The sequence below is a fragment of the Lates calcarifer genome, linkage group LG7_1 (assembly GCF_001640805.2).
Source record: "Lates calcarifer isolate ASB-BC8 linkage group LG7_1, TLL_Latcal_v3, whole genome shotgun sequence".
Taxonomy (NCBI): Eukaryota; Metazoa; Chordata; class Actinopteri; family Centropomidae; genus Lates; species Lates calcarifer.
Genome location: NC_066839.1, coordinates 17,419,315 through 17,435,873, shown reverse-complemented (window position 1 = coordinate 17,435,873; position 16,559 = coordinate 17,419,315). Strand labels below are relative to the sequence as shown.

At 40.7% G+C, this 16,559-nt stretch overlaps 1 protein-coding gene across 1 annotated transcript in view; it reads right to left on the bottom strand.

Annotated features, from left to right (window-relative positions):
* The window catches only part of nrxn3b (neurexin 3b), a 120,514-nt gene that overhangs the window by 35,864 nt on the left and 68,091 nt on the right, over positions 1 to 16,559 (bottom strand). The window contains 3 exon segments of the mRNA XM_051071983.1: positions 12,737 to 12,898; positions 14,566 to 14,589; positions 16,110 to 16,411. Coding sequence (XP_050927940.1) covers positions 12,737 to 12,898; positions 14,566 to 14,589; positions 16,110 to 16,411 — 488 coding nt within the window.

Here is a 16,559-nt window from a genome sequence, read left to right as displayed (position 1 = left end):
TATTTATTTATAAGTGAATAAATAGCACTCCACTGCAAAACTGTAATATTATAGCATCATACTCTGGTAATATTACATATTGCCTGTTTGGGGACAGCAGGATCAATAAAACTAATATCTTAAGGTGTGTGTGGCCCAATTTGTTTCTCACTTATTTTCTATTTCAACTTCAATTTATCAGCAATGAAAAGGAGATCGTACACAAATCCATGACTATATTTTCATTTGATTGAACACCTGCCGACTGGGTGAAGTTGGAAAAGAAATAGCTAAATTACTGGTGAGTCATCCTCTGTAATGTTCAAAAAGAGCAGGCTTCATGAATTGTGGGTGAACCCCCACAGGAGAATCTGTGACCCTGTGAGAATATACCCAATATCATACCTATTTACCACCAATAAATTCAGTTCAACCCCCCTAATCCATAAAAGCAGAAAGCAGTCCCACATTACAGTCAAATACAACAAAATACCACAGAAAAGGAGAGCAGAATATTGTCAATTGGAATCCATTGAGGCAGAAAATTAATGTTTTTTCTTTGTTTTTTCCTTTCGGGGGGGGGGGATAGACAGGCCTTTTTTGGTATATAGGGCAGTGTGTGTGCAGGAAACAGAAACACTGTTAGAGGGAGCACAGCTGTCAGCAAACAGATTTTACTGCTGTGGGATTACCGATAATCCTGGAAGATTTGACAGTAAATCAACACAGGTGACCCGAGCGCTGAGGAGGACTGACGAGAGGGGGGAGAGAGAGAGAGAGAGAGAGAGAGAGAGAGAAAACAGGGAGAGAGAGACAGACGAGCTGGTGGGAATAAGGGCAGCAGAAGGGAAAGAAACTGCATGAGAAAGAAAATACGTGAGGAGGCAAAAAAAAAAACAAAAAACGGAGAGATCTCGAAAATTAAAAGTGCCACTGGCTTTCAAAATAAACTTGTGTGCATGTTTGTGTGCATGTGCACAGCTATGTACAGTGCAAACACAGCGATGTAGCTGTCAATGCGGTTAACGACCAAACTTAATCTCCTGAACATGACACACAACAAAATACTTACCACATGCTTTGTCAAGCACTTGATCTACTGGTAATGCACCACAAAATACTAATGAAGTTTATTTTATTTTTTTCTATTGTTTACCTGCAACACAGAAAGCTACATTAGAGGTGCTTAAAACTAGGGTTGCTACTAATTATTATTTTGATTATTGCTAAAATCTGTTTTCTTGATTAATCACCTCCTCCAACAGATGAAGGTAGTCTGTGTAAATGTGAGCATTATTCAGTCTCAAAGCACTTGTCTAATATAATTATGACACAGCCTTTGGGAAAAGAAATAACATTAATGTACTGTATTTGTCTGACCCAGTAATTAGTTAGTAATTAAATCCAAGGGAATAAGCTTATGATTAAATCATTAAACTCCATGATTTCTTGCATTGTAATTAGAAGAAATGCATCTTTTAAAAACAACTGTAAGCACAGAGGGTGTCCAGCTAGCAAGAAATATGCAGAGTGACAGTCCTGTATAGGCAGCTCACTCCTCCTTTACCAGTCCACAGTTGGTCGTGTGATACTGTGATATTTTAAGTATATTACAGAGAGACACCCTGTCACACATCTACAGTTCCATTTCTGGTATTCTTGTTTTAAAAATTAACAATTAACGGAATATCAAAATTGTTGCAAATTAATTTTCTGTAGCTCAACTAGTTTATTAACAATTAACAATTTAATTAACTTATCATGTGCACACGGACATGTCTGGTAATAAACTGAGCTAGAAAAAAGCTACAGTGGCACAGTGTTTGGCTACGCTACAGATACTAACAGGATTCATGGTTTGAGGGATAATTTCAGTTTGTTCTTTGTATTCACGTGTGATTATCAGACAAACTCTAGATTTGAGAGAAAGTTTAGGTATGATCAAGCTCTCTGATTGATACCAGTAGCAGCAACATTTAGAGCTGATGTTACCCAAACAACTGTCACACTCAATGCACTTTCTGAGATTGTGATAGACATCAAATGAAAATCAGGGATGATTTTGAAAATTACATTTCACAGAAATGTTAGAGCTGCCCTCTAGCTCAAAGTTCTTCCAGCTTTAACCACCAATACTGATCTTTTTCAAACACTGATGTTTTTATGTTTTCTTCTGAAGCCAAATACCTTGCATTCCACTTTTTAGCAAGCTTTTACATTACTCTTGGGCAAGAGAACAAACTGAATATTACATGAAAAGAGAAAAAGAGAAGATGCTTTAATGCTGCTCATTTGCAATGGAGAACTTTTTTTTAACAGTACTGTGATGGCCACTATGCGGTTTTAGATGTAAATCTCTCAAAGCAGCCAAAGTTCCAAGGCAGTCAGCCTCTGTCTTTGAGACACATTAAATAGACTTTTCTAGGCATGGACAGAATAATTAAGCTCTGTGCCTTACTACACAAGGTCTCCATCAGAGCAACAACAAGTTTCTATACTCCACCACAGTTTCTCAGCCAGACTCATGAAAACCTTTGCTCTCTATCTTAGTTTTCTTGACAGTGGAAAGTCTCTACAAACTCTCCCAGGCACTGCAATGTTATTCTGGGACGTACTAATCTTACAATCAACTATCCCTGATCTGTTTTGGGATTATGATTTTGTCTGTTGTGCTGCAGGCTGATCAATAAGGTAATCGAAATGATGTTATAAAAGAGGAACTGACTACTGCGGCAATGTGTACCTCATCTTCTCCTTTGTTATGGCCATGCTTTGGTATCCTTTGGTCTATCAACAGCCTTATGGGGCCCATTCATAATGCACGCACAGGGGACTGTAACGACTTCATAAAGCCGAGATCCTCCATTTCTTGCTCCAGGATCGTGTATTGATCGGGCCCTGGTAAGGCTACAAGGAGCAGGGCGAGGGAAGGGCAGGTGGGTGGAGGAGCAGAGTGTGCATGCACAGACACACATACAATCTCCTCCCTAATCTACTTGAGATCAGTGCTCATGGCCCCGGCCACAGCTGCTGTCAGCTGCTGATTTAGCCCCAGTATTAATGAAGAAGCAGGGTAATTCCACTGAAATGGAATGAAGATACAGATACACACACACACACACACACACATACAAGGTGCTTGTGAAGCTTTGCAGCAATCTCTGTTTGCTCACATGTGCACAGAAAAAAAGCCATGTAAATACATTCAGTTGTATGTGTAAACACACAAACACAACTCCACAGAAAGAAACTCATGCAGTACACACAGGAGCAAATCAATGTACAGTAAATATTAGAACTGGATGAGTGGTAGATTTGATGAATCATTCACCAGAATATTCAGTATATTCAGAATATTATTACTGGTGGTCAGTATGCACCTGATTACTATATTATGATAAGTGGGATATCACAGTGCTTCAATATGAGAGTTAGTTCACCCAAATCACAAGCAAAATATTTTTCCCACTTGGTTTAGCTTTAGTGCCTGGGTTAGATATCCAGTGCTGAGAATTACCAGTATAATAACCCAGCATAATGGAGGTGAATGGAATCTGAGTTTGTGTTTCCGAAAATATTGAAGAAGTATATTTCATTGTTTCTCCAGGAGTAACCATGATATTGTTTTTGGAAAGATTAAGATACTTTTAGTTTCACAAATGTAATATTACAGTATTGTAAGCGCAAGGAATTCAATTCCACCCACTTCCACTGTATTACATTGCAGTTTCAGTACAGGATGTTTTAAAGCCCAGCCTATCCTGGCACATAAAATCAAAACACCCTATATCACTAGATACCACTAGAGAGGCAAGTGGGAGACTTTTCTTCTTTCGATATAGGTGAAATGATTTTAATATGGCAAAACAGAGGGAATGCAACAAAACGTGTTCAGGCAGGCAATGTCATCTGTGTGTCATGATACACTATTCATTGCCTCTACCTCTACAGTTACAGTCCCACCTCCACCTCTACCACAGCATACATGTAGCATCTAGTTCTAGGTTTCCACGGCTGTCACTTCCTGCTCTCTGCTCTCATGTTTTTCTTCTCAATAAATCTGTCTCATAAGTTGTCAGGCTGAAATAGAGCAGTCAGACGTGGCAGTATATGCACAGCAGCTATAAGATTAACTGTTGCACTTAGATTCAGTGCTCATCAGCAGGTGCTTTAGTTCAATCAATACTAATCAAGACTAGAGATATGTTTATTCTGAAACCAATTAGTTAATTTCCCCCCTTTTTTGAGATACTAAAGCACACATCCCTGTCATATACTCATGCATCTACATGTGCTGTTACGTGCTACTACCTCTTTCTAACCTTGAGTACACCACAGCACTCCTTCTTCTCTCCTCCATGTCTATCATTCTGGACCTTGACCTTCTCAGCAATGGACAGGACAACTCTCCTGAACTACTGCTCAAATACAAGATCCAAAACGTTACACCTGGTGCCAAGGTTTGCATCAAAACTGGGAATTAATTTTAATCTCACATTGGTCCTGGCTGAGATTCAGAGGTTTTGCTAAGTGCACATGAAATTGTAGCAAGGTTTTCTGTTGACATTCTATTGACATCTGATCATCACCTCTACTGCATTCATAAGTGACTAGTACTATTTGCTCGATGTGCAATTGGTGCTGGTAGCATTAGCCTGAATTCCATCATGCAGCTGTAATTCGGTTATATAGTCTTTCATCTTTCAAATGATGAAAGCATGAGAAAAGAAACAATGTGTTTCTTTGATCTCAGACCTCAGCTGTTTGAAAGAAAATCTTGTGACATATTGCAGAGTAGGAATTTTCCTCAGGTGTTAAAATGCCTTGGAGACTTTTAGATTTGTATCTTTTCTTTATAGTTTTGCTTTTAGGTTCTTAAGCACTTCAGTTGGTGGCATGGTGGTGCAGTGGTTAGCAGTGCAAGAAGGTTACGGGTTCGAGCCACAGTTCGCCTAGGGCTTTTCTGTGTGGAGTTTGCATGTTCTGCCTGTGCCTAAGTGGGTTCTCTCCAGGTACTTCCAGCTTCCTCCCACAGTCCAAACACATGCAGGCTAGGTTAACTGGTGACTCTAAATTGCCCGTAGGCGTCTCTCCCTCTCGCCCAGTATCAGCTGGAATTGGCTCCAACCTCCCTGTGACCCTTAACGGATAAGCAGTATAGATAATGAATGATGTACTTCAGTTACTCCTTATGTATGAACTGAAACTATATAATAGAAAAATTATGATTATACAACAAGTAGTTCTGACCAAGCAATCTGATTGGTCAACAAGACATTTAGAATGGGCTGAAATCAGCATGATAGCACGCCTTACTCATCACTAAAAATATCACTCCACATATACATTTTAGATTGTTGGTAATAGTTGTATAATCACAATATTAAACTTGAGGGTGTGCTTTAGTGTCATTTGAGCACTTCAGTGATGCTTGCAGACCATCAGCTGTGACGGTGAATTTAAAATTCATGTAAAAGTTTGCGGTTGCAGAAGCTACGTCTGTGTGAGTAAAAAAATGCAGCATCTTTGTTATAACGTGGTTGATAAAAGTAAGCATTTATTTGTGCAGTAGGCTATTGATTTAGTTCAGTAAATTCCGAGACCTTGATAAAGCATTAACGTCAGCTCCGCGTTCACTCAATTGGGACAAGCACCTCGGTCCTGACCGACTGTTGTGCTCAAATGACGTTAAAGCACACCCTCTCAGTTAATATTGCTTAATTCTTACACCTGGCATTTGATTTTAAAGAGATGGCTGTAAAATGGTAAATGATAAAATCACTGTGATACACCCTCAACCACAACCCCCAAAAAAGAAGAAAGAATACGAGTTTTATATGAAATCAGTGTTTTCTCAAAACCGCTAATTCCCTATTTTACAGTTTTTGGTACAGTTTAAGCTATAAATATACAAGTTCTGCAAATCAATCTGTGTTTCGTTATGCCTCGCCCCTGCTGGGAAACAGCCGCAGTGATGTCTTCCAGCAGTAAATACTAGCTTGAAGCATGAGAGGAATAGTAGACCAGAAGCACACTCACATATTGATTGACAGGTGTGAGCTCCAACCCCTGACTTTGGCCTTTGCTGATCGGTTAGCAGGGTGAGGCTCGCTAAAAAACTTCAAAAAGAGGGGAATATTTCAGTACTGCTGCAAGGTTGTTCAATGAGTCTGGGTCACAGAAGTCTTTGGCAGCATCACTCTGCATTAAGATATGTTTTTTCCTTTTTTTTTTTTTGTTTTGGCGGAGGGGGGGGCATATTTCAACAACAAAATAAAAACCTTTGGACAGAGCCAGACTAGCTGTTTCTCACTGTTTCCAGTTCCAGTTGCTAAGTTAGGATTAATGGTATCAATCTTCTCATGCAATTCTCAGAAAGAAAGAACAATGTATTTCCAAAAGGTCAAACTATTCCTTTAAACTTAACACACTTAGAATGCAAGCCAACACTGTTACAGGAATAATGTGTCCTGATTTTCTAGCAAAACATTAGATTGTATGATTAGATCATCAGTATGTGATGGGAAATTAGCTGTAGCACAATATGCATTTAATTTCCTGTGGAAAGTTAGAGTGAGATCATCTCTTAAGTAGAGTGCTGATGGCACAGAGGTAGCATTTACTGAAAGTCGGAAGCAAATAGGGGTAATGGTTTCAAAAACGGCCTAAATAAATGCAAGACAATGAGTTATGGTCTTTCTTTTTAGCTGCGCTCTCCCAAAACAGCATGATTTACAAAAATGTTCTAATTTTGTCAACAGTAAAAAAAAACATTCTTTTCATGTGCTATCAGTTATCATAGGTGTAATTGTGCTCCCTGGGACAGTAACTCCACAATTTAAAAATATCTTTCAGCAAATTTATTTTCGTACTATTACATAATGCTCGGTTTACAGTTACCCAGAATTCGGGGTACAAACTTGTGCATTAAGTGTCACCTAGAGCGAACTCCTGTAAACAACCATGTTTATCAGTGTCACAGCTTAGCCTACAGGGGGGTGGGGGTGAAAGGTGAAGGCATTCCATTAAAGTCTGAGGTTTAAAGTCATCCATCACTGTTTGGCCTTCTAAAGGGACATTAAAAAAAACAGTAAAATAATTAAAAGGACAGGGTGACATTTGCATTTGTTTTGGAGGGGAAAACAAGCATTGCCTGAAAATACTGCGGTGACTAACACAAAACTGATGACGACAATGTTCCTCTCAAATGCCAAATATTGGTCTCTTGCCCTCTCTCCGCTTCTTCTCACTTACTCATCAGTCTCTTGATCTCCGTCCATATCAGTGTTTTTCTGCTTCTGTCACTCACCCACTGACCTTCACCTCACCTGCACCTCACCCCCCCATTTTTTGTTTCAACGTTCACACCTTCTATCCTCTCGTACTTGCTTCCCTGCTAGTTACTCATCACCACCTTCACATCCTTCTACCTCCTGCGTGTAGCTCCTCCCCTCTCTCAGCAGAGATGACAGCACATGCCCCCGCCGCCCCCGCAGCCTGATACGAGTTGCCACTACACAGCTCCAGTGCCGCCACGGGTGCCCTGTGATGCCCAGAAGGAGGGGCTGCGTGGCGTGAGAGCTGATGATGGGAGGAGAGGGTGGGGGCGTTGGGGGTGGGGGACTGACTGCATAGCAGAAGGCACTGACTGCATGGCCCCCGCAAACATCAGGCTGACCGGAGAGTCAGACGGGCGGCTGCCCAATGGCCACTCGGTTTTGTAACACACTGCAGACCACATGGCACAACACGAGAGTGGGCGGGACATGTGTGTGTGTATGGTGTGTGTTGTGTATGGATGACATCCCATGTAGCCTAAGGTGGCAGATGAGTGCAGTGAAGGCTGAATGAGAGAAGGGCTGGAATGGCAGCACGCAGCATCTCTTTTGTTGTCGGACAGAAGAGAATGGGAGGTACTCTCTCACAGAGGCAACGCATGCCTCCATCATCTTATTCATCAGCTTAAAGTGATGCACTTTTGCTTTTTTTTAATCTCATAGTGAACAGAGACCAACATGCACCAACGTTCGTGCTTCCCTAACATTTGAAGTGCTCTAGCCAGACATTACATACACACACAGTCGAACAAAAACACTGACGCACTCTGATCCAAGCAATGGGCCAAACTCTACTGAATCATCTCCGTCATTACCTGGGGATATTGAATCCAAAGAAAGAGGTGGAGGGGGCAGGAAGGAATAAATATGGTGTATGAGAGCAAGAGAGAGGCAGAGAGATAAAGAGATGATGCATAGAGAGTACATGTGGGTGAGAGTGTGCATGCAAATACACACACTGTCCACAGACAATACACAACCTGGGCTTAATGGAAAGATCAAAGAGATATTGTGAATGAAAGGAGATCACACGGCCAGTTGTTTCCATGGTCGTGTGTAGCAGATGGCATCATGCCTGCCTAATGGAGCAAAGTATGATGAACAGTTGAGGATCAGACAATACTACCACTACCCAAACCACATGCTGAATCACCTCCATGATTCTGTCCACCCAACTCTCTCTCTCAAAGGCCACTCATGCTGAGTCACACTCATTTGGATAATATTGGAAACACATGGAGGATACAATTGCCTCGGCATCACCGTCCATGCTAAAATATGGCTTTACATTAATGCATTTGCCTCTTTAAAGCTGTAGTTATCAATATTTCATAAGAACAGTGAATCAAGTAATATGGGAAAGTAGACAGGGTAGCTCCTAGTGACAAACTAAAATAGAATTACAACCCGACACTGCTTTTCCCGTCAGTTCTACAGAGCCTGTTAGTAGCTTTCAGCTGATAGTTTTAGGGCCAGTGAACTTACTGTTCTGAATCAGTCTGAAGGAGAGGGAATATTACACTTTCATTCATTTGGTCACGAGAAACCTGACTCCAATTAAATGCTAATATTGCTCCATGTTGGCTGGGTGTGTGAAAAGGAGACTGTCTGTCTGACTGTCTAACATCATAACTTCAAAATGCTATTATACGTCAAAATACATCCTTTAATGTAATATGTGATTTTCAGTTTCCTATGGAGTCTGTCCCCAACAGTATAGTATATAGTGTTACTCATATGTGCTGATATATTAAAGATGTTTGAAAGAACGTGTAGATACCATAATAAAAAAAAACTCTGTGACCTTCAGTCCTTAAGCTACAATGTGATACTTCAGGACCATTTCACAAGGCCATCACATTTAAAATGTGCAAATATGAACATGATGCCAATTGAAATAATTCTTTAAATATTGTTGACCATTCTTCTCCATTCTTCTTAGTACTGTGCAAATGGAGCATGGAGGTTAAGTTTAAGTTAAAAGAGTTAGTCTAGTAAATGTGAAGTGTGTGCAGTCACTAACAGCTTTCATATTATGTTATACTTATAGCTAACCTGGCTGGGAAACAAAAGCTGTCTATTAGATTCATTCTCCTTAAAACCACATAGGGTGCATCACATTTGCCTACACTGGAGGATGAGTGAGGAGGCTCAGGCTTTGTTTAGCCTGTGTGTGGGCATTTAGTGCATCACCATGTGTATCAACATATACAACATCAACTACAACACATTGGGAAACTACCAGCTTTGGGAAAAATCTTTCAGCAAGAAAAATGATTCCACCTCACTTAAACATGTTGAACAAAGGAATGTTTCCCTGACAACTAGAAATCATGTGAAGTAAGAATGGTAAGAACCTCACATTACTTTGATGCTATAGATGTGTAAGCAGTATTTATAGTACATATAAAGCTACTGTATATACATCTGGCAGGCCTGCCTGCAGTACTGGCCCAGCTGCTCATTTATGTTTCATGCTTTGTGCTGGACTGACTACCACTGCTGTCAAGAACTACAAATCAACAAATCCTCCCATGTTGCAAAAGCACAATCATAAATACACAAATGGCATGATATACAACACAAGCAATAGGAGTATTTCCATCACAGCGCATATGATGTGGTGAATGTGATTATTCCTTTTTGCTACACGCCGGGTGGACCATCAGTGTATCAGCTATAATACTTTGATGATACAAACAAGGAGCATGAGGCAGTTCTTATCCATTTTTTCTCCTTTCTATTGTGTATCATTTTTGGCACTTATTGTGCTAAATTGTACACTGGCAACCACAGACTGAAAGCAAACAATTAAATGAAGCCAAGGCTGAGTGTTAATAACAATCACCTGTACATTTGAGAGAAGTCAAAGCTCAGGATAACGTTAACTATTTATGAAGCCTCAGGTAAAAGTACAGGAATGGCTGGGTCAGTGTTAAAAAATGTATGTCTGTATATACAGTATGTGTCTGTGAGTGTGTGAGAGAGAAAAAGACAAAGTGTCATGGCAGTTTGAGGATGGATGAGGGGATGCATTAGCCAATGTGGTAATGACTGGAGGAACAAGAGCCTGAGCCACTCAGTCGAAACATAAAACAATGCGGACAAGGTGACTTTGTCTAAGCTAACACCCAAATGTGCTTCTGTGTGTGTGTGTGTGTGTGCGCGCGCGTGTGCGTATGTGCACACCCTCAGAACAGGATGAAGTAAGAGCGTATTGTGGTTTGTTGGAAGCTAGCTTGGCTAAATGAAAGTTGGAGGGTGCTAGACTGAGGCTGGCAGCATATCACTAGACTTTACTGGCTCTTGGCAAAATTGAGAGGACTGTGATGAAAGTAAAAAAATAACAACCAGGATGAGAGGGTGGAGTACGGCCAGCCTGAGACGAGGGGGCATATTAAAGTCCCTATAGTAAACTTAACATTATGAAGGCTTTCAAAATGCCACAATAATAAAATCTTAATTTTTGTGGCCATGTTTCCATTTCCTGGGTTAAAGTAAACTCTCTGAAAGTACAATATTGTTTTGATTGTGTACTAAGGTAAACAAAATATTGGTGCAGGTTTAGTGCATGCCTCAGGCAAACCATGAGACAGTATTTAGTGGTAGTGTAGTGGCTTAAACTGTTCTTTTCCATTTGTCACTTTTCTGAAATGAGGAAGTAGCAAACTGTGTATTACAAGTTTGTTTTATCAACTGTTGTTTCAAAGGTCAAGAATGAACTGTAATACTTATATATGCTTCTGTTGGTAAGTGATTCATCCCTGTGACCTTGTGTCACAGACTTTACACCACTGTTTGAGATGACAAATTAAAATGTGAACTAAGATGAAAACTAAGACACATTTTGCTACTAGCCTGTGGCAGAAGTCACAGTGTACTTGTCATTGATTTTAGTCGAAATGCCATCAAACTTTTGTGGCTGGTTGGTGAGAGGGGGGTGATGAAAATAGAGCTACAGTCGGCTCTGTGCTTACGTGTCTGTACAAGTACTGACAGATGAAACAGAAGGCGTTTCTTTGGTTGACATCTGATCCCAGCTAGAAACTTCCACCAGTTTCTTCACATGGTGGATCAATTAATCGTCACAGTGTCAAATGTTCTCATTTCATACGATCTGACTGTTGAGTACTAAGAAAAGCTGAAGCAAGGAGCCACATGGACAGCAGTATCAAGATATAAGTTTTCACCTTATGTCATCCTTACATCTTGCTGATATAACTGTTGCAACTACATGTCATTGCTACTGCTACAATTCATATTTTCATTCTGCAAAGCTGCAATCAGCCACTGCTGGGGCTGTGTGCCTGTGTCTGCTGGCCAAGGTTGCCAAGGCTGTTTCTCCCTGCCCAATATGAGATGACTTTCTGTTAGAGCAGAGGAGCAGCTTTGCCATTTCACAAAATATAATTCTATCTGCCACAACAGAAAAATCAAGCAGCATGTGTGTGGCAGCACTGCAATTATCTGAGGTACATTAGTCATGTAATTTCACAAGAACAGGCCTTCCTTTTAACACAGTCCAAGACCACAGCTTTTAATGTTACCATGCAAGAAACACGATGTGAAAACAGACTTCTAAGTTAAGGTATATTGGCCACAAGGCACAGAAGACCGTGTGTATGCTCAGATAAAATCACTGATAATGACAACATGTAGTTTCAAATTAAAGCTGCGTTCCATAGTGTAGTCCCTGCACAACGACACAAATTCAGACCCAGTGAAAAGGAAAAACATAATGCTATTTCTGAGACAGCTGTTAAACTGAAAAAATCAATGCAGACTTCTTTTTACAGCTCTGAAGAGTCACTACTCCTCCCTTTATTATCATTACTTGCTGCAGAATAAGTAATGCTGAGCAAAATGTAAATAACAGGGCACTTAATATATTTTTTTGGCTCTGCACACAAGCTCAAAGAGCCAGCAACTGCATTATAAATGTCCCGAAACAACAACGCTTTTTCGTATTTCATCATAGGCAAATATTTCTTTCAGATTGCTGCCCATTGGGAGGTGTTTTAGCGGCACTCTCAAGCTGATGCTGCAAATTACATGTGACAGAAGCAATTTTGGGAGATTTTCTCACACACAAACTGCAGTAAGTGTTATGAATTAGATTAAGCAAGGGAATATTGAAAGTCTGATACCTCCTCTGCCAACTCAGCAGCTTTAATTGATAATGCAATTTTATTTTCTTCCTCTCCCCCTGCCTTCCAGGGAAAGTGCACTGATTATTTTTTGTGTCCATATCTAAAAACAGCTGCTCGGGCTGAATAAATACCAAGAAAACAGTTGCATGTATGACAACAACAGTCGTAAAACATCGAAATTTGATGCAAATGCAGATATAATACTAGGAGTGAACAGCCCACTTAGTCATGCACCTGCTCTCTGTCTGCACTCATTTGAGTTCCTCCTACCTCTCTGAGGCAGCCCATGAAATTGTTGCTAACTGGAGATCCGGGCAGGTCGGCAGTGCTGGGGCTCCCGCCCACGTAGAAGAAATCATCAGAACCCAGCATGGTGTAGTCTTCCTGGGTGTAGCCAGTGGTGGTGAGGATCCCATCAACGGAGATTGTGACCTGTTGAGGGGTAACACATAGCCAAAGCCGAGCCATTACATTCTGGTATTTGATCCCGTGCTGTGTTTAAAACACACCTCCTTCCTTGGTCTGCATTCGAAATGAGCTATTTGAACTTTTATTTAGGTTCCACACTGTAGGTTGGTTTCTCATTTAACCTTTTTTTACAGAATCATTTGGTACCTTGAAGCGATTGTTTTGGACCAGACAGCGTTTGGATTTTGTTAATGGAATTTTTGCCATAGGATTCACAGGACAGGTAAAGAAAATATGGCACAGGCATATTTTCTTTATCTTTGATGGGGGTAAGAGAATGGATCCTAGGTTTGGTTTTGAAACTTCAGGTTGGGGGAGGGTTAGTACAATGTTCAAACCAAGGACAAATTGATTGCACTTGTCTTAGGTTTCGGGATTTATCTGGTAACTGCAGACACACACATATACAGTACACACGTATGTGAATACACACAAGCACGCAGACGTGCGCACGCACGCCTTACACTCGCACACACATTCGTTCTCGCAACATCAGTCTCACATTCTCTCCTCTCTTGCACACATCTACATCTATATATCCACATGCATGCAAAACAAAGGGAGGCTTTTCACACCACATCAATGTGCAAACCAAGGTCATCACTGTTAGAAGGCAAATTAAACACACTTAATTGAACATGTAAGGGAGTAAGTGGATCAATGGTAGCATACAAAGCTGGAGCAGGCCACACAAGGGTGCAGAGGCTCATGCACAATCAAGACCAGAGCCCATATTCAAATACATTCTCAGAATAGCTGATGCTGATCTCTGATCAGGTTTAGCTCAGGTGTCATGGTTATATTTTCAATGTCACTGGACCAGACCGATAATCCTAGATCAGTGCGCTTATTCTTAGACATGTTATGCATATGGGCCCAGGTGTAAGGGTGATCGAGGTTAGCCAAAACACACAAACACCACTTTCACCAGCATGCTACAAAAACACACACAGGGAGGGCAGAGTGAGTGATACAGTGATAGTTGGAAGGTGAGTGAGTGAATTAGAGTGTTAGTGGTTATTTTGGGTGACAGAGGTTGAGGTTATATGAGTTTGGGAGGTGAGAGGTCAATGATGTGTGGGCATGCCATGCGCCATAGTGAGTTGGAAACAACTGTCAGAGCTCCCGCAATGAAACTTAAGGGTTGCCATTTATTGGTAGTTTCTCTTTTAGGGCTCGGTGTCGAGGTCACCATCTTTGGGATTGTGGTAAGCTTCTGTCAGTTCTGGACGACAGTCCTCACAAAAAATGGGGACTTTTTGTGCGAAAAAAGAAAAGAAAAAGTAAGTTGCCCTGACAAAGGCAAAGAAGTCAATTTTTTTTTTTTACTTGTTGGAAATCTGCAGTAAGGTGGAAGAAACAAAGAGAAAAAAGTAAAAGCCAAAGTGAAAAAAACAGGATGGGGGATTGTGGGGTAAAGAAGGAGGTTGTTGGCAGGTCAGGGAGGAAATTGAGAAGAAGCGAAGAAAGAATTGCCTGGTAATACAAACCCATCTCCTCATTTTTTGATAAGAGTGTCTAGGATGGAACTCAAAGAGAACGAATAAAAGAAGAGAGGGGGAGGGGACACACGGCAAACCCAAAAAAAAGACAATAAGAATGATATCTACCAGACAATGTAGTTTGTTTACCATAGCGTGTCCAATGCCTGATTGCTTTCCAGAAAAAGGGGAAGAAAGGAAATCAAAAGAATAGTGAACAAAAAAGGTTGTTAATAAGGATGGACAGAAAACAAAAACCAAAAGCAACGATGAAGAATTAGGATGTTAGTTAGTACATTAGTTGGTTAGATATTGGTTAGTAGTAAAAAATGACTTTTGTCATGGATGAGTTAGTGTTGCGGTGAATAAACACTACATGATTTGTCAGAGATTCGCTGCGGTAAATATGAGCCTTGGTGCCATCCTAGCCAAATTTTCTACATCAGAGCCCTGCAAGAAAAAAAAAGAAAGACAAGTACTGTAAGATGTGGGACTTTCAGATAAAAATTTGTGTAGGATGGCTTTAAAACCCAACAAAACTTGTAGTGTTTTTTTCACCCTCAGTCTAACAAAGTGTGCCTTTCGAAGAGGAAAGAAAATGATAGTGAAAGAAAGACAGATCTGTTGAAGGAAAGAAAGAAAGGAGAAACCAGGCAAGCCCTTGCCTCTTAGCTTCTAACCCCCTAAACTGTGTGTTATCCTGTTGGGATTTCCAGCTACAACTGTTTACTAACCTGTGGGGCAAAAGCTTACTGTCAGGGAGGGTCAGGAAATCGGCACTTACTTGTTGTGCTGCTCTGAAAGCAACACTAAGTGCTGTCTCACCTTGCAGACAAACTAAAGGTCGACCAAGACAATGAACAACTCCACATTTTGCAGCTAGCACTACTTCCTCATCAGCACTGGGTTCATTGTTTTTGTCAGCCTTTTTTGTACAGCCTCTAATTCATACTAGCTCCACCTGATGGCAATGCAAGCTAATTTTAAATTACATTAAGAAAATGGTAAACTGTATCTGTCAAATAACAAATTCTGCAACCAATGCACATCTTTGATGGAAATGTATCTCTGTCTTTAAAAAGCATCATGATCATCCGAGCTATAAATACTGCATTAATGGACGGCTCAAAGGCAAATACTCTCTGCCTGGCTTTAAAGTGAAAGTCTATATTCTACACAAGCATAAAAACAGTTTATGAAAGCAAGGAGATAGCAACAGCGCCTGATAGAAGTGTCAGCTTAGGCGAGTGTGAAGCAAAACAGGATTATCAGATAACTTTAATTTGAGGACACAGGGAACTCAAGTTCAATATGCTGATAAGCAGGAGAGAAGAAAATACCTAGCATAGTAATACCTTTACTAAGCTATTAATCACATGCTTAAGAACTGGCTTTGGCCTGTTTTTTTAACCTGTTCATTTAGCAGAGAAAAATTAAACAATGACATTAAATGAAAAAGAATTCCATGTAAGTATAAAGACAACTGAAAAATCAATGACAACTATTTCAATAATGTTTCTGAACTGTGGCGATGGAATGACAACCGATCAGAACAAGGTGACATTCTTAACGCCAGCTCTCTCTCAAAAGCTCTTGGAAGCAGCTAATCTAAAGCAAAAAAAAAAAAAAAAAAAAGAAGAGAAAAAAAATCCAGCTGTCTCCAAACTCCGTCCATCACTGCTACCCCCGATTACCTGTCTCAGGTTGCGTGTCACTTTGATGTCGTGCCAGGCGTTGTCATTGAATTTTCCATTGACTGGCTCCACGATGGCCTCAAAGGCCCCGGAACCCAGATTGATGACGAGCGATACTGCCCCGTCTTTCAGCGCCAGGTTGACATAGTCTGCAGATTTCCCTGTGTGGAGGAGGAGGCCGTTGCGTTGCCAGGTCTTGAAGGACAGCGTGATCTCGTCGCTGCTGCTCTGGATGGGGTTCTGCGACAGGTCGTAGCAGAAGTACTCCGAGCCACGGAAGGTTGCCACGTTCTCCTCTCTCGCTGAAATGACAAGAGAGAAGAACCCAGACTGTTAGTATAAAAGGTCTGATAAGTACTGTATGTTAGGAGATATGTTTTCAACATTTATATTTATCAAGTAAGCTTGCTGTTGCAGCGCTACACTAATGATTCACAATATGTCTCTCGA